Source organism: Oncorhynchus mykiss, chromosome 29 (assembly GCF_057628025.1).
Source record: "Oncorhynchus mykiss isolate SJ-2025 chromosome 29, ASM5762802v1, whole genome shotgun sequence".
Taxonomy (NCBI): domain Eukaryota; kingdom Metazoa; phylum Chordata; class Actinopteri; order Salmoniformes; family Salmonidae; genus Oncorhynchus; species Oncorhynchus mykiss.
Window position 1 is genome coordinate 13620203 of NC_143050.1, and position 26292 is coordinate 13646494.

A 26292-nucleotide genomic window follows, 5' to 3' on the forward strand; every position below is an offset into this window, starting at 1 on the left:
TCAACTTTAATTAGATTTTTGAGCCATGAACCATACAGGTCAGGTATTTTGGGGAGAAGTTTAATCCCCTTGACTACACTTTCCTTCCCCCTGTTAATCCCGCAAATTCCTAGAGTATGCTACTAAGAAATTAAAGTTAAAGTTTAACAGAGCAAGTAACCCCATTCATCCATCCACCAAACTACAGCACTCAGTACTTTGGTTGTCCATGGAGTGTAATTTTATATAACCATGCTGACCCATTTTTGAAGTTATTAGTTATACCAAGAGTTTACATTTTAACACGGATTATGATTGCTGGAAAATGCTTATAAAGGGAAAATAGCTGGTTTATTAGAATATGACTTGCTCTCGACTAAGAACTATGTTTCCATAAACTAATCTCTTGGAGCAACAGGGACTATTCTACTTCCGGAATCAGCTGGACACATACGAGGCCACCTAAGAAATGACATTCTAGTTAAAAATCAAATTCAGGAAATAAACAGTATGGTCCAGTACTAGATGCATTAGGAAACACATATCCCGACATGAATTTGAACAGACCATTTAAAAGAGACAACTGGACATAGCCCTACAGGTAGAGGGATTTTTATTTATGGTACAAACAAGGCAGCTCTTCTGAAAACGGAGATTAAATGTACAATGATAATAATGAAGACAAAATACATACGACAAAAAAGGCATTCAAGAAATACTTTAGGTCAATAAACTTCATGCCAAAAGCTTCTTTATCAATAAAAATGTGTGGATTATTCATCAGTCCCTTGTTTTCACAGTGGTTTGATTACCTGACATTACATTCCCATAAACAGACTGAAGACGATGCAAAGACTGGTAATGAATAATTCAAGGCAAACATAGTTAGAAAAAAAATCTGATAAGAAAAAGTAATCATAATAGAAAAATCTAACTGCATGAGAGCATGTTGGAAAGCCACAAATTCTTATTTGAATGGAAAATGCAAAGAAACATGGAATGTCATGTTAAGAGAAAAAGTATGGGAAGACCTCCCTTTAAAAAACGTATTTCCAATGATGCTACATTTTGCTTAACTTTGGAAGATACCATTGTTTACTGACATCCATCAGATATTTTAATCATACAATTGGAGAAACAATTTTGGTTACTGTGGGTACCAAGGGACAGAGAAAACCTTTAAGTATTCAATCATAATGTAAGAAATTAGACTATTACAAAAGTGAAACGTCTCCAGAAGGAATGACAGAAATAGTTTTTTTAAAAATTATTGATGTGTGAAAAAAAATGGGTAACCCATGAACTGGAATTACAGAACCATGAACATATAATCCTTTAGGCTATGCTGGGCAGAGAGAGTATAACAATTTCCTCTCAAACAGCTATCATATATACTTTACACGTAGACACAGACAGTATTCTATGGATGAAGATCATTAGAGAGAGAGATTGTGATTTGTGGATTAAATCATTCAAGAAAATAATTTATTGAGGGAGGGACAAAGACGAGTGAAACAAATGTAGCTGGGAGGTTGGGCAGATTATGAGGCATAGCTGGAATTGATACATAGAGGTGGACTCAACTACAGTGTCAAAGTGCTTTTTTTTAGGGGGAAAATTCAGTCAGATACAGATTTTTAAAAAGAAAATCTAATTTCTGTTTATGTGTAAATCTGCAACAATGTACTAACTTCCCTGTAACACACCCCATTTAGTGTGCTTGGCTACACAAACATTATAGGGCTGCGGAGGGCCGTGAACCGGTGTTGCTGGGGTATCTAGAAGAATATACATGTATATACAGTACAAGGCATTAGAGAGACAGAGGCAGCTGTCAGAGGTGGTTGCGGCTGCGACGGGGACAGGGCTCTGTATGCTTTATCGGGACGAGGTGATAAATCAGACGGGTTCTGGCCGGTGCTATGCACATCTCGCCTCTGGATCACTGGATCTGGATCCCAAACAATTGTGCCACATATGATCAGATATCGTCTTTCCATTAGTGAAAGAGATGTTCCACACATTGTGTAAAGTCAGGTCAGATTTATTTTATACTAATTAAGCAGCACAGATATAGTAGCTATGTGAACTGTCACTAACATCACAAGATTTTGTGGCCATGCTATCATCTGACTTCCAAAAGATTTTTGTGTTTAAAAAGTAAATAAACAGTCAAACTTACTTCATACCTGTATAAAAAGAGAATAAATAGAATCAGTAAACACACCACTCAATTCACCATACACAGTAGTTAGTATATACAACATATGAAATAAAACAATTACTGTAATTTCCGGACTATAAGCCGCTACTTTTTTCTCACTCTTTGAACCTCACGGCTTATACAATGACAAGGCTAATTTATGGATTTTTCCCGCTTTCACAAGATTCATGCCGCCAAAAAACTGAGCACCGTCAGATAATGTGACGTAAATCGAGCGCGCTCAAACTTCCCATCATTCTGATTACGGTAGTCATTTTGTCACCCTCATCATGGCAAAGACACGGAGAAATGCATATGATGCAGCTTTCAAGTTGAAGGCGATCGATCTGGCTGTTGGAAAAGGAAACAGAACTGCTGCACGGGAGCTTGGCCTTAATGAGTCAATGATAAGACGTTGGAAACAGCAGCGTGAGGAACTGACTCAGTGCAAAAATACAACAAAAGCTTTCAGAGGGAAGAAAAGCAGATGGCCCAAACTAGAAAATGAGCTTGAAGACTGGGTCAACACACAGAGAGCAGACGGCCGAGGTGTTTCAACTGAGGCTATTCAATTCCGACACCGAAGGAGATGACTTCAGTGGTTTCAGTGCACAGAAGGAGGAAGATAGTGACCAATGACTTTCTTGGTAGGCTACTGTTTACTGCAATTTTTTGTATTTTTGTTACAAGCCGTGTTTCGTTTAAAGGCCTATTAATTTTTGTAACAAGCCATGTTTAGTTTAAAAGCCTATTTATTTTTGTTACAAGCCGTGTTTCGTTTAAAGGCTGTGTAAAGTTCATTTGTTTCAATGTACCGGTAGGCACCTGCGGCTTATTTATGTACAAAATACATATATTTTTATAATTCAGTGGGTGCGGCTTATATTCAGGTGCGCTTAATAGTCCAGAAATTACAGTACTGCACTACTTTAAATGGCAAAGAGCTCAGTGGAAAAATAACAAATGAGAGAAGGGGAACAGAGCAAGGGAGAAGAGCAGAAAGCAGTCATTTCCACAGCCCATTGTCAAACCCAACAGCCGCACCTTTCCGGGAATGTAGTTACGGTCAAGGCTCTCGTCCTGCAAAAACATGTGAAGACAGCGCTCGTTTTGAGCGAGAGGATGACCTGCAATTCTAGAAAAAAAAGAGAAAGACATGAATTTATAAAAAAAAGATATGCATTTAAACATCTTGCCGACTGTGCATTTAAAAAATGGTGTCTAAAAATATCACTTTTAGTTATCCACACCAGCAGAAGCCAATTCCAAATCTGTCACCACAACATTGTTTCAGCTTACTTCACATTATTACAAAAAGGTTGATCTTGGTTAGCTCAAAATGTATGTTTTCTCCTGGCATCGGTTGTCTCAAGATGATCCTCTAATGTTTAATAAGTTAAGACCCACCTGTTAATGAACTGCTCAAGACCCACACGTCGCTCTTCGATGAAAGCCTCTTCAAAAATGCCTTCATCCCCACGGAAAGGTAGCTGTCTCTTCAGTGCCTTCCCAGGCAAGGGCGGCACTACAATCTGGAATAAATCAATAGCAATGTACTTAGTCCTTAGCCGTTCAAATAGCTGATTAATTTAACCATGACTAATTACATTATTATTTCTCTAACTAATGACATTAGTAATGTAATAAGCAACTTGTGTAGACGTCACCATTAAGAAAATCCTACTGTAATGATATGTAGATACAGTATTTATTATAGTCCATCTATATAGGTCCTACCCAAAATACATTTTAACCCAAAACAAATAGATACATCTTTCTCTCACCTTGCTGTCTCGCTCCAACTCATTCTTCAACCACTCAAAGTCACTGTATCTTCTTCGCACAATGGAATCCTTTAACTTAAAAATCGGCAGGTTTGTCTGCATTTAATGAAAACAGAAACAAGAATATTCTCGTCAAGAGACAGCCAACAAGTATATAACTAACGTTAGCTAACCCTGTTAGCCTAAAAGGGCTAGAAAGTTAACGTTACCTCAAAGGGTATTTGAATAACTTCCCTAGCTGACAATGCTAGGTTAGCTAGCTAGTAGGCCCGTTCTTAATACCTCAGTGAGTAGGCCGGACTAAATCCTGGGCCTCGATTTTCATCCACCCAACGTTCGTAAGCTATAACTAATTAGCTAGCTGAAAATGTTTGTAGGTTTAGCTAGATATGTAACGACAGATATCTATCTTCAGCAACCTACCCGCATACGGACTTCGTAAGTTGTGAAACGGTTCCGCCCGACTCCAACAGTTTGTGGGTCATAAACGTCAATTTCAAGAAAATTGCTGGGGGGACCATAAGCATCCGTCAGGTCCTGAGGCTTTGAATTTAACCGGCGAGTATCAGCCACTGTGGGATCTGACATTTTCCTTATCCGACAACCCGGTGAGTTCACGTCAGAACACTCAATACTGAGAAATAATTATTAGATATCCCCTTTCATTAATTTTATGTGGTATGTAAATGTAGTGTAAATGAATCTACCCTGATTTAGAGGGCCACCCTGTGCCCTCTCTCGCTACACACACCCAGCCACACTGAGGGAGTTCGATTATGTGCACCGGGGCTATGGCCAATGACGTAAAATGGGTAAAAGCGGTGTCGAGGGGCGCCCTCTCAAATGGATGGAACTGTAATCTGCGCCAGTAGGTCCTGTTTTATCAACAAGGCAACAATATGTATCGTTCAAAAACATACAATATCTCCTTTCTTTAAAATATATGCTCAAATGTTACAACTAGTTTTCATTGGGAAGGTAGATAAAGACTAGAAAGAGGTAGAAAGAGCAATACATTTTGCATGTGAAAACACAGAATCATACAAATTACTCTACGTGCTTAACCTTGGTTTTGAGACGACTTTCGGTGTCGGCCTAAACGGGTTCTAAAACGAACGCAATCAACGCTAACCCGGGAATGCCCGGAGCATTAATCGAATCCCCACACTGACTGAACGTGCCACAGTATCAAATGCGATCAGTGATGAGTACGTCCATTCTGGAAATGTCAGAAAATAGATTCAAACGCCTCAAACTTTAGACAAACATACTGTACATGTCATGCAGTGTTTTCAGTTGAAGTATGTTATTTGTCAGATAAACTCACTTCTGGGGCGGGGGGGGGGCTAAAGAAAGCAGGGATCAAATGTGATATTATTTTGAACACGAGGCACAATTCAAGCATAGATGTATTCAAATATAGGTGTAAAATAAGCTAACAGAGGAATTAGCCAATTATAACAATTTCTTATATAACTCTTTTTTTTTAAACTGCATTGTTGGTTAAGGGCTTGTAAGTAAGCATTTCTTGGCTGATTCACGTGATGTGTTGTCTCTACCTTCTTGCCTTTGTGCTGTTGTCTGTGCCCAATAAGGTTTGTACCATGTTTTGTGCTGCTGCCATGTTGTCATGTGGTGTTGCTACCATGCTGTGTTGTCATGTGTTGCTGCTATGCTATGTTGTTGTCTTAGGTCTCTCTTTATGTAGTGTTGTGGTGTCTCTCTTGTTGTGATGTGTGTATTGCACTATACTATATTATTTTGAATCCCCCATCCCCGCAGGAGGCCTTTTGCCTTTCGGTAGGCCGTCATTGTAAATAAGAAATTGTTCTTAACTGACTTGCCTAGTTAAATAAAGGTTAAATAAAATAATAAAAATGTCACGGTAAGTCAAATCAAATTGTATTTGTCACGTGCCACCTTACAGTGAAACGCTTACTTACAAGCTCCTAACAAACAATGCTTTAAGAAGTTAAGAGTTTTTAAAAAGTTAAGTAAAAAATGGATAAGTAAAAAAAATAAAATTGAAAATAACAAATAATAAAACAGCATCAGTAAAATAACAAGCAAGGCTATATACAAGGGGTACCGGTACAGAGTCAATGTGCCGGGGGGCACCGGTTAGTCGAGGTAATTGAGATAATATGTACATGTAGGTAGAGTTAAAGTGACTACTTATAGATTATAAACAGAGAGTTGCAGCAGCGTAAAAGAGATGTCTGGGTATCCCTTTGATTAGCTGTTCAGGAGTCTTATGGCTTGAGGGTAGAAGCTATTAAGAAGCCTTTTGGACCTCGACTTGGCGCTCCGGTATCACTTGCCCTGCGGTAGCAGAGAGAACAGTCTATGACGAGGGTGGCTGGAGTCTTTGACAATTTTTAGGGCCTTCCTCTGACACCGCCTGATATAGAGGTCCTGGATTGCAGGAAGCTTGGCCCCAGTGATGTACTGGGCCGTACGCACTACCCTCCGTAGTGCCTTGTGGTCTGAGGCCAAGCAGTTGCCATACCAGGCAGTGATGCAACCAGTCATGCTCTCGATGGTGCAGCTGAAGAACCTTATGAGGATCTGAGGACCCATGCCAAATCTTTTCAGTCTCCTGAGGGGGAATAGGCTCTTCAGGACTGCCTTAGTGTGTTTGGCCCATGATAGTTTGTTGTTGATGTGGACACCAAGGAATTTGAAGCTCTCAACCTGTTCCACTACAGCCCCGTCAATGAGAATGGGGGTGTGCTCGGTCCTGGTAATCCATCTGGCCCAGCGGCCTTGTGAATGTTGACCTGTTTAAAGGTCTTACTCATATCGGCTATGAAGAGCGTGATCACACAGTCGTCCGGAACAGCTGGTGCTCTCATACATGTTTCAGTGTTACTTGCCTCGAAGCGAGCATAGAAATAATTTAACCCGTCTGGTAGGTTCGTGCCACTGGGCAGCTTGTGGTTGTGCTTCCCTTTGTAGTCTGTAATAGTTTGCAAGCCCTGCCACATCCGACAAGCATCAGAGCAGGTGTAGTACGATTCAATCTTAGTCCTGTATTGATGCTTTGCCTGTTTGATGGTTCGTCGGATGGGACTTCTTATAAGCTTCCGGGTTAGAGTCCCGCTCCTTGAAAGCGGCAGCTGTAATCCATGGCTTCTGGTTGGGGTATGTACGTACAGTCACTGTGGGGATGATGTCATCGATGCACTTATTGATGAAGCCAGTGACTGATGTGGTGTACTCCTCAATGCCATCAGAAGAATCCCGGAACATATTCCAGTCTGTGCTAGCGTAACAGTCCTGTAGCTTAGCATCTGCTTCATCTGACCACTTTCTTATTGACCGAGTCACTGGTGCTTTCTGCTTTAGTTTTTGCTTGTAAACAGGAACCAGGAGGATATAATTATGGTCAGATTTGCCAAATGGAGGGTGAGGGAGAGCTTTGTATGTGTCTCTGTGTGTGGAGTAAAGGTGGTAGAGTTTTTTTCCCTCTGGTTGCACATTTAAGATGCTGATAGAAATTAGGTAAAGCACCTGTTGTATACAAATACAATTGGATTTGAATACATTCTTGAAAACAAATGAAGTTAGATACAATATCAGATTCAATTTACAACATTATTTGATATACTGTATATGAAGTGTCAGCTGGTCAGTCAATTCCAATGTTTAGATTTTAGCATGTAAATCTTGGTGGGGAAAACTCCCCACATTTTTTAAAACATTTTTTTATTTATTTAACCTTTTTTAAAACTAGGGTTAAGAACAAATTCTTATTTACCATTATGGCCTATCCCAGTAAAACCCGGACAACGCTGGGCCAATTGTGTGCCGCATGACAGCAAAGCCACTACACAACAACACTAAACAATATATTAATTTCACTATAACGGTGACAAACGGTGCCCACAAACGGTTAGGGCCTACATAAAGCTGTCCCAACAGATCTTTCTTTTCAGCACAATGTAGTGCATCCTTAACACTGCTACACCTGGCTATCAGCGGAGCCTTGAATGGCAGCAAAAAAGTTAATTTAGCCTCATTTACTGCCTTTAAAAAAATGTATAACAATAACAAATGGGGGGCATATGAGCAGACAATGAAAGCTTTTACAATAGTCGATGATTACATTTCTCAAAAACAGGCTATAGGTTACATGTGCACCACAAAGTCAGAACAGTAGGCTACATTTTGAGAGGGAAAGGTATCAAATTATTAGGGTGAGGCACATGGGCTACTAACAGTTTACTACAGAACACACATTTAGTATTACTTTTTTAGCTACAGTATACATATCTCCCTGGCATATTACATCATTTATGCGGCAGCATACAAGACATTTTAGGACTCACCTTGTTGTTCTGTGCTCACTTTGAACAGGAAGGTGGCACGGAGGTCCTTCATGGGCAATTTTTTTCATCAAATTTTGTAATCAAAGTATGGGATTCTCTGGATTTATGGTGCTTTCAAGACAACTGGGAACTCGGAAAAAAAGAAGGTTGAATCATGACATCAGTGATTTTCAGGACGGAGCTCTAGAAAGAAGCCCAAGTTCCCGACTTGGAATTCCGGGATTAATGACTGTTCTTCCCAATCGGAACTCGTTTTTTTGAGTTGGATGACTGTTTTCCCAATCGGAGCTAGTTTTTTTCCAAGTTCCCAATTGACTTGAACTCACTGAAGTCTGAGATTTCCCAGTTCCGAGTTTCTAGTTGTCTTGAACGTGGCAGAACTCATGCTGGATTGACAGCATGTTCAATGTTGAATGTTTATCCTTTTAAGCTTGGAAAGAGACCCTTAAACCCAGACCACGCACCCATTCCACTTAATAGTAGGCTAGTGATTGCTTTGCAATGCTTGCAGTTAATCACTGATTCCTTTCAAACCACTCATTGTTGAATTTGTGATTTCTAACTTGTTGTGTAATGTTTTTGTCCAATGGCTTATGAGCACTGATACCTTTGATCTATAATTTATATTCATCATTTTTTTTGCCATTTGCCAGCTAAGATTTTGAAAGTACGATGTTGACATAATCAGTCCAATCAAAGCTACGGTAGATTTAACGTGATTTGACGTTATTTATCTGTGGCCAATTATTATAATAATTTTTTATTTAATTAGGCAAGTCAGGCCAATGACCCTTGACCCTTCTTGGATTGGCACCTCTAATGTAACTCTATGGCAGCACCCAAGGGTCTAGAATTTTCTATCTCTACCCATAGATTTTATGGTGATGTAGTGTCATCATGACTGACAGAACACTAAACCAATCACGGCGCAACTAGAGAACCTTAACAAACCATACGCTCCATATTTTCCGCTGCCTGCCCCACCACCACAGAAATCCCTGAGCTAGGCTGAAACACCTGCATTTTGGAGCTGCCTTACATGCTGACCAGACCGCTCGTGCGCATGCATGCACATGTTGATTTTGTCCACCCACACCAGACACAATCAGGACACGCAGGTTGAAATATCAAACAAACTCTGAACCAACTGTATTCATTTGGGAAATGGTCAAAAAGCATTAAACATTTATGGCAATTTAGCTAGCTAGCTTGCTGTTGCTAGCTAATTTGTCCTGTGATATAAACCTTGGGTTGTTATTTTACCTGAAATGCACAAGGTCCTCTACTCTGACAATTAATCCTCAGATAAAAGGGTACACCGAGTTAATTTCTAGTCACCTCTCCTCCTTCAGGGCTCTTCTTCTTCTTTGGACTTTATATTGCGGTTAGCAAGCAACTTTAAAGTGCATTGTCACCAACTGGACTGGAATGTGGACCTCAGTTCATCTTTCAATCACCCATGTGGGTATATGCTCCTAAAAATCAATGAGGAGATGGGAGCGGCAGGACTTGCAGCGCATCAAGTGTCACAAATAGAACCAAGTTCTATTTTATCGCCTGGCTACACAGACACTCGTTGACTCGCGCGAGCAGTGTGAGTTCAATGATTGAATAACATGTACGTGTAAAATTATTCCGCAAAGCTCGCGCACGCGACGCGAGTGGTGTGGTCAGCATGTTACTCAAGAAAGCAAAAAAAGAGACCATGTTTGTCTGCAGCTTTATTATCTCAATGACTATGTTATTTTTTTTACATTGTTTGCAATGTGGGGCACCTGCCCTGAATGACAGGTCGCCACTGGTAGGATTACAGGATATCATGCAACATTAGGAAGCAACGTTTATCATATTTATTTAAGAGGAAATAGGCCAATAGCCTATAGTAATTTTTATAGCAGTAACCCCCGCTTGGAAACAACATTTTAAAGAAAATACTATTACAATCAGATTTAAAAAAAACAGATTAAAATATACCTTATGGAACAGCGGGGACTGTGAAGAAATATACACAAAGGTACAGACACAGGCGTAGGCATACAAGCGCTAGCACACTCACTCTCCACACATGTACATTGTAATATTGTTGTATGGTGAAATTATACATTTTGTATTGTAGATATGCAGTGGTGTAATAATGTTGTATGATGTACTGTTTTATCTTTTGTACTATTTTATAATTTGTTTTATATGTAATGTAAGTGCCTTAATGTGTTTGGACCCCAGGAAGAGCAGTGGGTATCCCTAATACATTTAAATACAAGCTCCTTTAAAATACAATTTTAATGAAGGTATAGGCTAATATTCCACATTTCAGATGCTCCCTCGATTCCAACGAGATACAGTGTGCTATAGTACAATTTCACAAGGGATTGTTTATAATATTAAAACTGTCAGCTGAACACTCAATCGATTACAACTATGTTTAACCCTGTGCTAAGATAATTTTTTCATTAGCTTGTATATTTATAGATGTCTTTTTTTTTTAAATGACATTATTAGAACCATTTTAGACATGCACGCTCATAAGTAGCCTAGCTCATAATGCTACGCTATATTGTATGTGGTCAGTTTGTGTAATTAACAGCGTTTTTTCTCGCAATAGGAGGGTATGTCATTATTGCAATGTTCAGTGCATTTTACGTTTTATTCTCTCTCAAAAATCGATGCTTTTAAAAATCTTACAAATGGTTGAACATCAAACAAAAATGCTTGCGTTTATTACGAATTGGGTGCCGTAATATTAAGGATGTTCATATGTTAAAATTCAACAACAAAAAATATGATAGAAATTCCCTTTAGCCCATGCATACACCCATCTAATACGTATTATCAATGAGGGAGAGCAAGCAAGTGCACACCTAGGTGAGAAGGGTAATTAGAATGCAGCCATTGTAAGTCTCATTCATTACCAGCTTGTTCATTTTCACTTGTGACAGGAAAAGTGGAAGCTGAGGAGGAGCATGTGGACAGGCAATCTGACTGGTCTGTTAGGATGGAGAAGTTGCTCTCAGATTCACTGACGCTGCCAGTTTGTGGAACCAGACTGTACTCACGAACAGGACAGGCAAGCTCAGTGAAGTTAGACTGGAAGCAAATGTCCTTGGAGATTTGACGCCAGGCCTTTAAAGGTAAAGGTTACATGTAATATGTGAGATATAAGATGGGATTTACACTGTAGATAACAGAAATAGAGAAACAAAGATCATAATGAAGTGCAATGCATGGGACCAGGGATAAATATTACCTCTACATTCTCATCTAGGTTCTTTCCTGGATTAGGCACAATGGGAATGAGGATGAATCTCAGTCGTTCTCTACAAAGAGATAAGGTCAGTTCAGAATCAGAGTATCACTTTTTTCAGAGGAAGAATGGAGGAGACTTTGATTTTTTTATAATGTAAACTATACCCCTTGATTTTAGTCTTTATTTGGGGCCTAAGTGTGGCGTTAATTTCTGTTGGCAAACTCACCTTTCCCTGTAGACCAGCATGCAGGCCAATATGAAGAGTGTCATGGTACCCACTAATGACAATACTGGCTTCCACACAGACATTGAGCTGCCAGATATGTCTAGGCCAAAGAGAAAGGTTGACAAAGTCCTGACAGAAGTCTGAGCACTACTTTATAACCAAAAAGCAAAGCAGAGATTTTGTATGTATTTACCTGTGATGTTATTTCCCTTCATGGAATCCCATTGAATAGGCTGACTCCATTCACTCCAGAACTCGGACTCGCCACACATGTCATTTACTCGTGCTCTCACTTGAAACTCATACCGACTGCTCTTTAACGGGAAAGCCACAGCATACTTCTGTTCCTTGCTTGGAGTAGATGTCTGAAGAAAGGAACAAAGAGAGTGGAGGAGAGAGAGAGTTTTTTCAAAGATTTGTCCAGCATTTTGTTGAAAAATGACCAGTAGGCTAGTGTTCAAACAGTGGTCCAACTCCTGAGTCCTGATCCATGCCCACCTTCCACTTGTCGCTGTTTATTCTGTAGCGAACTTCACTCTCAATGCAGAAGGTGTTCTTGCTGTTGTTCCAGTACAGATTCAGCTCTGGGTCTTTGTTCATCTCAACTGACAGGTTGACAGGAGGGTAAAGCTTCACTAGAAAAAGCATTAAGGAGGGTCAAATGTTAACGACACATCAAATGAAGACTGAAATAGGAAAAACACAAGTTAAAAAGCCTAAAGATGACTATTGCTCTTCATGTTACATGCTGTTCTGTATGTAAGGTTCTGATTTGATTGAGAAAAAGAACCTACCCATGCTTTTCAGGTTATGGTCCTGCACATAACTCATGTTCTGATGGACCAGCTTGGTTTTCAGTGTTCTAAACCTGTCAGACTTGTCATAGGACAGTCTACATCCCACAGCATAACTCTCCTCCTGGAGATATGTTGTGCACTCCTCCATATTATCTTTGATGAACCTAAACACATACCATGTGAAATTGATGGATGAGAATTAGTACCAAAGTACGGATATTCAAGATTTGACAGAGATACACCCCCCCCCCCCCCGTTTGTATTCGGACAGTGAAGCGATTATAAATGTTTTGGGCTCTATACTCCAATATTTTGGATTTGAGATGTTTCCTATGAGGCAACAGTACAGAATGTCCATTTTTATTCAAGGGTATTTTCAAACATAATGTATGTATTTTACAGTTTGGAAATGAAAGCATTTTGTGTATCTAGTCCCCCCATTTGAAGAAGTCTTGAGTATTTGGGCAAATTAACTTATGTATTATAGTAGTCAAAAGTGACAAACTTGTTGGATGCATTTGCAGTTTGTTTTGAGTTATATTTAGCCTAATAGCAACTGAATGGTGAATGATGACTGGAGTCATTTTCTTTCTGTGATAAGATGTTTCTGAACACTTCTAAATTAATCCTGATAATGCCATGATTAAGAAAATAAATCATGAATAGTGATGAGTGAGAAGGTTATAAAAAGATACAACAAAACATACTAACCTCTCACCATTACCAATAACAGGGGAGGTTAGCATTGTTAGGGGGTATGATCTTTGTGCCTCTGCAACCTTCTCACTCATCATTTTTTTCAGGATTCATGATTATCCATAATCCATATAGTATCCACATTAATGTAGAAGTGTCCGGGAACATCTTCATTTCTTAATAACAATAAAAGTTACTCCAAAATGACATAATACATTATTCACCATTCAGTTCCTATTGGGCTAAATATAATCCGAAATACAAACTAAACAAAATGCCCATGCATTCAAAGAGTTTGTAGAGTCACAAGGTTGATGTGGTCATTGAGTGCTAGGAATTTGGGACCAAATACTTGGCAAGCATTTTGGGCAAAGACCTCAACACCCATCACATTGCACTAACCTGCTGCTGAAAAATGTGAAGTTGACCTCTGGGATGCTCTGTTCACTCCAGATGCAGTTGACATAATCCAGATTAATGATCAGGCAGTTTACATCTGAAAAAAATGGAACAGAACTTGAAAATCTGTTTCTAATATGACATTACACTGAATCTTTTAAAGGGGAGCTGTGTTATGATATCAAGATGAGTTGCATAATTACATTGGGCGTTTACAGTGTTTTAAGAGACAAATCAGATAATATATATTAAGGGTCTATACCTTCATGTATATCATGACTAGAGTACTTTTCCACCATCACATTGTATGTGAATGTATGAGACAAGATGGATGGTTTCCATGTTACAGGAAACCACAAAGTAGTTGACGTCAATCTCAGACTAGCAGGGGACTTTTGATGTCGCATCAGCAATAGAAATGGCACATGAAACTTTACTTTTCAGATTATTTTGTGTTTCTAGGAAGTTATGTAATAGTTTGATCAAATAAATTGCCATAATACCTGGTATAAAGTGTAATTTGTTTATTATTTGATGACTCTCAAATAAACAGAAGGGTAATTAAATTGGCATTATGTAATTACATTACATACCAGGTAAGTCGATGTACATCAATTCAATAAATATAGTTCACCAAAAACTCTCAAGTTTTTGGAATGTAACGATTATATTTCCTGAACATAGAATATGTGTCATAGTCTAAAACAGTTATTAATAACTGGAGAAAAAAAAATAATATATATATATATATATATATATATATATAATTTGCTGAAACACTTTTGTGAACATTGAAAAAAAATTCAAGACAAATGTCAACTGAGCGGAAACCATCCATCAACACGATAGATTATCTTCTGATCATTTTATCTTATTAACACAAATACATGTAAAAAAAAATATAATAAATCCTACAAAAATTATCTAAGATTAAAAACAGTATCAAAAGTTAAGGGCACATTGGCCGGATGTGTTGTTGTAGCACCAGGTCTTACAGGTTGAATAAATTAACATTAAAATAAATGGCACAGGTGTAGTAGCATCATTATTCCAACAGAACAATCTTACTGGGGGTGGAGGGAGCCTCATATCCTTGGAGAGAGATGAGGAGAAACAACCAGCTTCCAACCATCTTCATGTCAAAATGGATGACAGTGGGAATTAACGTAACCAGCTATACTCTAACGTATTTGTGTATGGCTGCTCAGTGACTTCCTCTTTTATCCCCTTTAGTTTAACTTTTTTTTAAACAGCCATGGTAGGCGTTACATTTCCTGTTCCACTGGCCACATCCTTAAATCTATGAAAAACACAGAAAGACAAACTACAGAAAAGAACATTACAGGGGGATTGTACAGACCATTAATAATCTACAACTATAAAGTAAATTAACTATGCACGTTCATTAACAGTCAATTGGTAAGCGATAAACACAGAAGCTTTGTGTGTTGTTCTGTGTTAATAACATTTAGACTACGTTACCCAGCAGGCTATGCGGGCGCGGGAGTTGGTTAAAGAATGCCTTGCATGGCTAAACATGGAGTTGTCTAGCTGAAGTATATGTTCATTAAAAGTAGTTAAACCTACGCCCGGTTTGTCATTATATAAGGAACAAACATAACATGGTATCAGATTGGTAGTCGCTATGACGAGACAGAGAAAAGAAAGGAGTAACTCTGCAAATTTCCGCGACGAAAATTGAACATGCTACCACAAGTCAAGTGACGTGAGTAGTCGAAGATGCTTGCTTGCAAGAGCGAGGACAACAAATTATTTAAGTAATAGTCCTGTACAAGCTATTTCCATAGCTGGTAAATAAATTATTATAAGCCAGCTGGCTGACGATACTACACTTTTTTTCCTGAAACCAAATTCCCATATCGATCAATGTGATACAATCCTTTTCCAAAGCTTCTGGTCTATATCTTAACATTAATACATGTGAACTCATAGCTGTCAAAGATTGTGTGACACCTTCATATTATGGTATTCCAGTAAAAGAAGAACTTACATATTTAGGCATAACCATTACAAAGGATCAGAAGTCTAGAGGCGTACTAAATTTTAACCCTCTTATTTAAAAAAAACCCAGAAGAAACTAAATTAATGGCTACAGAAGGACTTATCTTTAAAAGGTAGAGTCCTAATAACAAAGGCTGAAGGTATCTCTAGACTAACATATGGTGCTCTGTCTTTATATCTTGACAGTAAAATTAGCAAGGAGATAGAGCAGATGCTTTTCAACTTTCTTTGGAGAAACAGTACCCATTACATTAGGAAAACTGTTGTAATGAACACTTATGAGTATGGTGGACTGAATTTTCTGCACTTTACTACTTTAAATAATACTTTTAATATCAATTGGATAAAACAATTCCTAAGAAGACTCACTTCTATCTGGAATTTTATTCCTCATCATGTCTTCTCTACTTTTGGTGGCCTTAACTTCATGTTGTTTTGCAATTATAATATTGACAAAGTTCCAGTGAAACTTTCTGCTTTTCATCGGCAGGTTTTCTTGTCATGGTCCTTAATTTATAAACACAATTTTTCTCCACACAGATATTATATATGGAATAATCGGGATATATTGTATAAAAATACCTCTCTGTTTTTAGAATATTGGTTCCGAAATAATATCCTATTGGTGCCAACTGGTAAATGCAGAGGGTCTTTTACTCAGTTATAAAGAATTCTTATCACTTTACAAGGTCCCTGTAACACCTAAAGATTTTGCAATTGTTTTAGACGCCATTCCCTCAGGTGTTGCTATGTTATTCAGGAACGTGTCAAGGCCTGACCCTCAGAGCCTACCTTCTGTTGACCCTGTTGACTCATCAGTAGGAAAGATTTGTTTCTCTTTTGATCCATTCAACAACAGAGCGATACGATCCTTGTTTCAGCAGGATGTTGTAACCTTATGTCCTGCCTTATTGGAATGGATTTATTGATAATATCTGTTGGAAAAAAGTTTGGCTGTTGCCACACACATACCTTACTTGTTAACAAAATTAAGGAAGTTTCCTTAAAAATTATTCATAAATATTATCTTGCCAACCACTATATGAAGACGTTTAAGGAAAACATCAACTCAAATTGCTCCTTTTGTAATGACCACCCAGAAACAGTTTTGCATCTTTTTTGGCATTGTATGCATGTAAGAAAACTGTGGCAAGACATCAGTAGGTTTATAATTGAACACATTTATGAAGATTTTACACTAATGTGGAGAGATGTACTGTTTGGATTCTTTACATACAATAGAAATAAGAGGAAACATTTTTATGTAATTCATTTCATTATTCTTTTGGCCAAATTTCATATACACAAATGTAAATTTACAAACAAAAAAACACATTTTCGAACCCTACAAAAATAAATTGAACTGTATTTTAAGAAGGTTAAATGCTCTACTAACAAAAAAGCTGTTAGAGATGTAAGTATATGCATGTCCCTTAAGGTCCTTGTGTAGTTGTAATGTGATATTGTACCCCCTAGATCGATTGTTTATTGTTTGTAATCTATGTATGCTTGTGTTCCCACATGTGCTTTATGAATTGATTTGTTGTTAATAAAAAAAATATTTAAAAAAGAGCGAGGACAACGAGCCTCAGCAGCGAGAGTGACAGCAGCGAGAGTGACAGCAGCAAGAGTGACAGCAGCGAGAGCGAGGCTGCATTGGAATCTGTTGACGAGCAAGTTGATGAGCAACATACTGAATGAAGTAAGGGAAATTGACACTGTTCCTGTTTTGAGGATTCTGTGTTATGCACTATATCCCGTTACCATATATGTGATTGAATATTATCTGCTGTTGGCTTGTGTGGATGTATGTGTTTTGCAATATAGCTGACTTGAAACATTGTTAACAGTTTCAGGGCCATGGGCCTTTCTCATGTTGGAAAAATACAGAATAACATGAAGACAGGAACTGTGCAATGAGTTGGGGGGGCACATTCAGAACGTAGTGTTGTGAGAACAAACGGTCTTTTGCGAGATAACGGTATCGAACATGAGCGCATAGATATTCTTCACAGCAACAGTTACATCTATCAACTGAAGCGCTTAGGGGGCTGGGACCAGCCTCTGCGCCAACAATCAACGATAGGCTGGGTGAGTTTAAACCACGCCCAGTCTCTACTCTGACAGGCCGGCTCAGAAGCAGGAACTATTTCTGTCAGAGTATATTATAATATCTTTGTCAAGATCAAGTCAGTTCTCTGTTTGCCCTGCGAGGTGGGACAGAGAGCCCGTATATACGAAAATTGCATTTACCACTTATTGCTTAGCTAATAAAAAATACATAGTATACAATCGGTGACTCATTGTCATATTTATCCTGATACCAGATTCAAATTAACGCAAATCGAACAATTGGTGACCCCTGAATGTGATCTGGTGAAGGATTTCGCTGGACATTGGTGTGCCAGCTGATTGGCCAGTACTGTCGTCGGACGGTGTGTCTCACAAATCCTGACCGGTCAACTAAAAAAGGTAAGCAGCCACCTGTTGTGAAAAACTAAAGTTCTGCACATCGGCGTCATCCAAATGTAGTTTTGTGAGACACCTGTTTGATGTAAGTAACCCAATTGTATTCAGTTATATTGATAAAGGATCATAAGGAATGATGTGGTGAATGCAATTTTGAAACTGATCAGATAATTTGTGATATGACAGTAAATGTAATGTACTAGATACTGGGTATCAGGTTTGTTTGAAGTTAATTAGTCAGGGACTATTAACAAGTGTGAGTGTGGGTAAACGTAGGTATAACAACAAATGTAATGTACTAGGTACTGGGTGCCACGTGTATGTGGTGGGTCGGCGAACCTACTCGAATGTATGTGTAAACGTAGGTATAACAACGAATGTAATGTACTAGATACTGGGTATCAAGTTTGTTTGTAGTTAATAAGTCAGGGACAATTAACAAGAGTGAGTGAAGTTCTGGGGCTACTCAAGTGTGAACGAAAGTGTGTATGTATGTGTGAATGGGGTTAATAACAAATGTATATGCGACTGGTCAGAACGTGTGAATGAAGTACATTAGATATTAGTCGGCGTACAAATATCGGTTTGGATGGTCTGTGGATAACGGTACAGGCAAGAGATCTGTGTTATACTGAGAATGGTTTACTGACTGATTGTAGTACATTGGGTATTAAGTCGGAGCGCTACTACCAAGTTTGAATGACCTGTGGGTATTTCTTGAAGTCATATCATAAATTATTAGGGGTGGTAGTAACGTTTACATAGATTAGAGTGACGATTTTACTTTGGAATTTATCCTAAATTCATATTACAATTTAACCCCAATTTTGTTTAAATTAAATAAAATAGAAGGCAATATAAACGTTAAAAATGACTAATCAGGAGGTCGAAAAAGTATTGAAAACATTCAAGTCTATTCTGGAGAAAGATTGGAAGGAACGAGGAGAAAAGCTATACAGGGAGTGGACAGAAGAAGGAGGCATTGCCGCGCCCAACGGGCTCCCAGTCCACAGGGAGCCTGGTTGGATATTGGAGACGCTAAAACGGAAAATAAGGAGAATCCTCGCTGGGGAAAAGCTTAGACCTTTGAATGAATATTTTCTGGGAATTCTCGGTGCCGGAGTTTGCGACTACAGACAATTATAACGGTATGGTTATTGGCGGGAAACTCAAATCATTTGAATGGTGTTGGGGTAAAGTTTTTGCCTTCGATGCGGGGGACGGGTTCGTGTCTCAGCCTTGACATCGATAGACTAAAATTCATTCTGATTGTAATTCAAATATTTATGGGTTTTGCCCGGATTGATACGGTTATTAGTATTTGTTCAAGATATGACTGAACGTTTTGATAGTTTGTTTAGGTTGAATTGAGAGACTAATTCGTTCGAGATAATGGCGAGGCAATTTCTATGTAATACATTGTGTTTCCCAAATGATCACTGGAATAGCCCATTGGGAATGGAGTCGTATTTTTAAAAAACGGTGCTGGGTCATGGGATGAGACAGTTGTTATCTAAATCTGATGAATTCTAAATAATAATGAAGAGACAATTACAATAGATTTGTGCCCATCGAAATGTTCTTATGAATTTAGCGAAGTACATGGTAGGTTTACATTTTGGGGTAGAGGAAGTTGGAAGGTAAAACTGCGTCATTACGTTGAATACACAATAACGTTCCTCAAATTATGACAGAGAAAATTGGTTGTCATTTAGAGGGAAAATGCGTGCATTATAGCTTTACATAAAGAAAGTTCCAAATATTTTTATTTTTTTTATATATAAGTAGCTGAATATCGTTTTACAATAATTCCCGGTTATTGATTTTGGTTTAATTGTTCAGATAACACCATTTGAAATTAAACAGGAGGTTAAGGTATACTATCATTAGGATCTGTTTTCATTATGGGGAACAATTAAAGGCCCGCAAAGTGGATTGCAGGCTGAGTTTATTTTATGTTAAAGGGACAGTGTACGTTTATCACAGTTGTGTGAGGGTCTAATGGCTGGGTATTTAAGAAGTATTTTGGGGAGACAATTTGGAGAAAGATTGAATGAGTTACATGAAACATAGAGTAAATTTAAAACTAATGATTGGAGGGAGTACATTTCCATTTTCCCAGAGACATGATATCTTAAAGGGGTACACTCACATATGAAATATTACACGTTTTTATTTTCTGAGTCTTAATTAAATATATTAAATATTTTGATAAAGGAATGTTGTTTAATATAGTAAGAAACACTTATTTGGAGGGGTGGTATGACTTATGACCTCCATTGTAACTTTCCTTTGTGGTCTGATCAGCCTCATTGGAAAGCCATTTGGATGGAGAATCTAGGGTCATTTGTAATACTGATAAAGGTAATTTAATACAAAAAGGCAGTGAAATTTACATTGTAGTGTCATATTTTCTCTGATGAATGTGGTGTGAAAATTAGCTAGGATAAGTTTTAATTATGGTAGACTCATGTTAAGTATTTGGGACATATTTTGAGCCAACAGGGCAGGGACGAAATTGAGATATTTGTGTTTGGTTTTAACACCTGTGTACAGGAGGGTGCTAGTGTACCTGTGTAATGGGGGAGGGTGTCCGTATGGGGATTACATGATAACCAACTTGGGACAATTCTGGGATTGGAGAAGAGGGTATCCTCATAGCATAGGGGATCCCACAAAGGTGGATAGGTTTTCCATGATATGGGGGAAACCTGGGAGCACTGTTGAACTCTGTAAAGGTGATGAAATCGTACTAACCCTCCAAAACTATTAAGCTCTCTGATGCAGGCACTTACACCCTCGGACTACAAAGGACCGGGACAGACACGATGGGTGTGTTTTCTATTAAGGTGCTGCCAAAACCACAGAGGTCCCAGACAAACCAGGGCCAGACACACTCCTCTACCACCCCTGGACCGAGCCTGCCACCCACCACCACTGTGTCAAATCCCATTCAGGTAATTAACGTTAGAGAAGATTCAGCTATTGATCAATTAGGCACTGAGACTGGTTTTGATGGTAGGGACAATTTGTGGCTGTCTTATGAGGTATACAGCTAAGACCCTGAAAAGAAAGGACTGCATTATATGTGGTCATGCTAGACCTGTTCTGGCTACACACCCATTTGCTATAGGAGAGGGGTGGTTGTGTATTCTGAGAAGTTTTTACCAGATTAAGCCCAATTCAACCCTCTGTTCCTCTTTGAGCCTTGTGTTTCCTACAATACCTCCTCATCGGGCCCCTTGGGGTGTTAAGGCATATGGGGGCAATTACAGTTGCATCACAGGTACAGGTAATGGCATAGACTATTGGAGATTGCCTGAAGCTGATTGCAGTAGTAACATGACCATCAATGCCACTTGGACAGTTACAGGCCTAAACCAAACTAGTGGTCTGGCTGATGTGTGGTGGATATGTGGACCCAAAGGAGTACTGAGACCCATTCTTAGAGGAGACTGGCAAGGTACGTGTGCTCTGACCAGTTTGATAATTCCACTGACCATTGTTGATGTTACTGCTGAACAGCTGTTGGGTTCTGTATCCAGGGGACCTGAAAACATTCCATCCCATGGGAGACATAGACGTAGTGCTCCATGGACGGAGGATGTAGTTGACATACACACTAATCTGTTGGGGGTGCCTGTTGGGGTTCCTCATGAATTTCAGGCATTGGGTAGGAATGACGGACTCTGGAACTTACTACCTATTATAGGTCCAGCCATAGTGGATGCAAGACAGACTGCATGGATTAATTATATCTCCTACAATCAACAGCGTTTTGTGAATTACTCCCGTGATGCACTCACTGGTATGTCTGAACAGCTGGAGGCCACATCTAGGGTTGCCAGACAGAATAGACTTGGTAGTATATCTAAGGCCCTTAGTGGGCTTGATGCACTATCTGCTGAGATGAGGACCATGGCGGGGGTGGAGCAGTCTGGACTGTTCTCTTGGTTGGGAGCCTGGTTTGGTAAGTACACTGGTATGGTGGTTACTGGATTTCTGACCCTAATTCTTGTATTTTTATTATTGATGTGTTGTGCTGCTTGCATCATACCGTATTTTAAGAAGTCTGTTACAGATGTGGTGAAGGCTTCAGGCATGATGCCTTTGCTTGATGCTCCAGTTGGAGATGCTGATACTGAATCAAGCTTTCAGGGGAGGATGGGGCTGACTGAGGATGACCCCTGGTTTGCTGTGGGTGAGGATGGGGCTGACTGAGGATGACCCCTGGTTTGCTATGGGTGAGGATGGGGCTGACTGAGGATGACCCCTGGTTTGCTGTGGGTGAGGATGGGGCTGACTGAGGATGACCCCTGGTTTGCTGTGGGTGAGGATGGGGCTGACTGAGGATGACCCCTGGTTTGCTGTGGGTGAGGATGGGGCTGACTGAGGATGACCCCTGGTTTGCTGTGGGTGAGGATGGGGCTGACTGAGGATGACCCCTGGTTTGCTGTGGGTGAGGATGGGGCTGACTGAGGATGACCCCTGGTTTGCTGTGTGTGAGGATGGGGCTGACTGAGGATGACCCCTGGTTTGCTGTGGGTGAGGATGGGGCTGACTGAGGATGACCCCTGGTTTGCTGTGGGTGAGGATGGGGCTGACTGAGGATGACCCCTGGTTTGCTGTGGGTGAGGTCGTGGAATGATAACTTCTTAAATACATAACGTGTACGATATAACTTGTCCTCTCTTATGTGAAGGTTTAGAGTCCCTGGGTGGCAAGGAGCCCACCTGGTACAGGATATGAGTAGCTGAGAGGACCAGATGGTTTATAATAATGCTTTACTCTATTTTCCATGACCAAAGTTTTGTCCTATATCTTACATGTCAATAAACAATAAAGTTTTATCCTGTTTTTGGTCCTCTCAGCTACTCCTATCCTGTACCACCCTTATGGGTGTCAAAAGGGGGAGACAAAAGCATATATCACTTGTTGATTTTTTTCTTCTATTTTTCTTGGTTGATTTTTCTGTTTTTCTGTAAAAAAATATATGTTTTATTAATAATAAACGTATTATTTTTCTGAAATGCTATTAACATATTACTATGTTGGGACCGCTGAAATAAAGGATAATGAGTGACACCCTTGTGGGTGCCAAAAGGGGAATCAAAAACTCCAGTTAATATAAATGTTAATCAACAAAGGGACGTGCATCACTTCATATATTCACAAAATATAAGTTTAAAGTTCCTGGGTTCATCAGCAACCTAGTATATCGGATGGTGTGGTTACACCCCTTGGGGGTGTAAAAAGGGGGATTATGAGGATTCTGTGTTATGCACTATATCCCGTTACCATATATGTGATTGAATATTATCTGCTGTTGGCTTGTGTGGATGTATGTGTTTTGCAACATAGCTGACTTGAAACATTGTTAACAGTTTCAGGGCCATGGCCCTTTCTCATGATGGAAAAATACAGAATAACATGAAGACAGGAACTGTGCAATGAGTTGGGGGGGGCACATTCAGAACGTAGTGTTGCGAGAACAAACGGTCTTTTGTTAGATAACAGAAGCCAGGTGCGAGATAACGTTATCGAGCATGAGCGCATAAGATATTCTTCACAGCAACAGTTACATCTATCAACTGAAGCGCTTAGGGGCCTGGGACCAGCCTCTGCGCCAACAATCAACGATAGGCTGGGTGAATCTAAACCACGCCCAGTCTCTACTCTGACAGGCCGGCTCAGAAGCAGGAACTATTTCTGTCAGGGTATATTTATAATATCTTTGTCAAGATCAAGTCAGTTCTCTGTTTGCCCTGCGAGGTGGGACAGAGAGCCCGTATATATGAAAATTGCATTTACCACTTATTGCTTAGCTAATAAAAAATACATAGTATACAATCGGTGACTCATTGTCATATTTATCCTGATACCAGATTCAAATTGACGCAACTCTAACACTACTCCTATGCAGTTAACACGCAATTTAGCTGACAATTGGAAACGTTTCAAGCAGAGATTCAATATCTACCTAGCAGCCAGTGCCAGTGGTTCAAGGGGAGATGATGACAAATTGAAAGCTTCCATTTTTCTGCATGTTATTGGAGAGGATGCATTGGACATTTACAATAGCTTTCAGCAAGGCGAGGCAAACTTGACATTGACTGTGCTAATGGCTAAATTTGAGGAGTACTTTGTACCAAGCCAGAACGTCACGTTTGAGAGATACAAGTTTTTCTCTCATGATCAGAAAGAAGGAGTCCGTTTTGACCAGTGTTTGACTGAGCTGAACACACTGAGCAAACCGTGTGAATTTGAAAAGCTGAAAGACTCACTAGTGAAAGACAGGATCGTCTGTGGCATACTTGATAATGGACTCAAGGAGAGATTGCTGCGTGAGCAAGATTTAACTTTGGATAAAGCAGTGAATATGTGTCGAGCAGCTGAAACCACCAGAGCACCAGCTAAAGAGCTGTGCAGGGATGAGACACACAATGCCTTACAAAACAAAAACAAGCAAAAGAGAGAAATCAAAACACTACATGTGGAAAATGTGGATTTATCCACAAGCCAAAAGAATGCCCTGCATATGGCAAATAATGTAACAACTGTGGGAAAAATAATCATTTCTCAAAATGCTGCAAAGCTGAGGCTACAAAGAAAAAGGTTCACACAGTCAAGGAGATGGAAGAATTCTTTGTTGATTCTGTGGAAATATGCAATGCAGTAAATGCTGAATGGATTGTGCCATTGACTGTGAATTAAACGAATACCATTCAAGCTTGATACTGGAGCACAGGTAAACCTGTTATCGCTGGATGACTACAAAACACTGAAGGTGAAGAGCAAAATACACCCGGTGAAAATTAATATTACTGGTTATACTGGGGAGAACATACCAGTCAAAGGTAGCTGCATAGTAACTTTACAGCACAAAGGAAAACTGTTCAGAGCACAGCTGCTGATTGTGGAAAAGAGTGTACAGCCTATTCTAGGAATCAATGCATGTGAAAAGCTCAATTTGTTGAAAAGAGTATGTAGTGACATCACAGACTGAAAATGACCAAGAATCAATACTGGCTGGGTATGAGGATGTGTTTGAGGGTCTTGGATGTTTACCAGGAGAACACAAAATATGTACTGATGACAAAATTACTCCAATTGTGCATGCATGCAGAAAAGTTCAATTTGCACTGAGGAAAAAGCTCAAAGAGGAACTCGGACGCATGGAAAAGATGGATGTCATCACAAAAATGGATGAACCTACAGACTGGGTAAGCTCACTGGTTATTGTGGTGAAAAAGAACGGCGATCTCAGGATATGTCTAGACCCGAGAGATCTCAACAAAGCAATCAAGAGAGAGCATTTCAAGTTGCCAACCAGAGAAGAGATAATGTCGCAGTTTGCTGGAGCAAAGTGGTTCAGTAAGCTTGAAGCCTCATCAGGATTCTGGCAAATGAAGCTAGACGATGCAAGCTCAAGGCTATGCACATTCAACACACCTGAGGGCAGGTACAGATTGCTTCGTCTACCATATGGGATTCTCTCAGCGCCAGAGGTCTACCACAAGACAATCCACATGATCTTTGAGCACATTCCAGGAGTGGAGACTATGATGGATGACATCATCATCTGGGGGTCCACAAAAGAAGAACACGATGCGAGAGGGAGACAAGTGCTGGACCTGACACAGAAAGTCAACCTAAAACTAAACAAGGACAAATGCGAGTTTGGTGTGAAAACACTTACCTTCGTGGGAGATGTACTTTGAGAGGACGGAGTCAAACCAGACCCGAGGAAAACATCAGCCATCAACAACATGGAGCGCCCGAAGAACAAGGACGATGTGAGACGCTTCATGGGCATGATCACCTACCTTGCAAAGTTTATACCTCAACTGTCAACACAGTCCGCTCCACTCAGATGTCTTCTGGAACAGAAAAATGAATGGGAATGGTCCCATGAACAGGAAAAGTGCTTCAAAAACCTAAAGAAGACAATCACAGAAGAGCCAGTGCTCAGGTTCTATGATCCAGAGAAAAGCACAAGGATTTCTGCAGACGCGTCACAGTTTGGCCTGGGAGCAGTTCTTCTGCAACAGCATGACGACACATGGCAACTCGTCGCTTATGCGTCCAGAGCCTTGACAGGAGCAGAGACAAGGTATGCACAAATAGAGAAAGAACTACTGG

At 39.7% G+C, this 26292-nt stretch overlaps 2 protein-coding genes and 1 long non-coding RNA gene across 4 annotated transcripts in view; 1 reads left to right on the forward strand and 2 right to left on the reverse strand.

The window, feature by feature from the left end:
• Window positions 1-575: 575 nt before the first annotated feature.
• On the reverse strand, window positions 576-4456 carry LOC110510150 (sorting nexin-12). The gene is made up of 5 exons (XM_021591501.3): window positions 4390-4456; window positions 3967-4062; window positions 3590-3714; window positions 3227-3317; window positions 576-1930 (listed from the first exon to the last, which is right to left on the reverse strand). The coding sequence occupies exons 1-5, from the start codon at window positions 4393-4395 to the stop codon at window positions 1922-1924; spliced, it is 327 nt and encodes a 108-aa protein (XP_021447176.2). The 5' UTR covers window positions 4396-4456; the 3' UTR covers window positions 576-1921.
• A 5549-nt stretch (window positions 4457-10005) lies between these two features.
• Window positions 10006-26292, reverse strand: part of LOC100136033 (cytokine receptor common gamma chain) — a 30976-nt gene continuing 14689 nt past the window's right edge. Inside the window, 8 exon segments of one of the 2 annotated variants that reach the window (NM_001124356.1) lie at window positions 10006-11417; window positions 11542-11611; window positions 11768-11867; window positions 11961-12132; window positions 12266-12402; window positions 12562-12728; window positions 13663-13756; window positions 14728-14865. In NM_001124356.1, the coding sequence (NP_001117828.1) occupies window positions 11196-11417; window positions 11542-11611; window positions 11768-11867; window positions 11961-12132; window positions 12266-12402; window positions 12562-12728; window positions 13663-13756; window positions 14728-14797 (1032 nt within the window). In that variant the 5' untranslated portion in view covers window positions 14798-14865 and the 3' untranslated portion in view covers window positions 10006-11195. 2 annotated transcript variants of the gene reach the window in all.
• LOC149970356 (uncharacterized) lies at window positions 15278-17973 on the forward strand. Its single transcript, XR_016493214.1, has 2 exons — window positions 15278-15385; window positions 17253-17973. It is a non-coding gene; the product is annotated as an uncharacterized LOC149970356 (long non-coding RNA).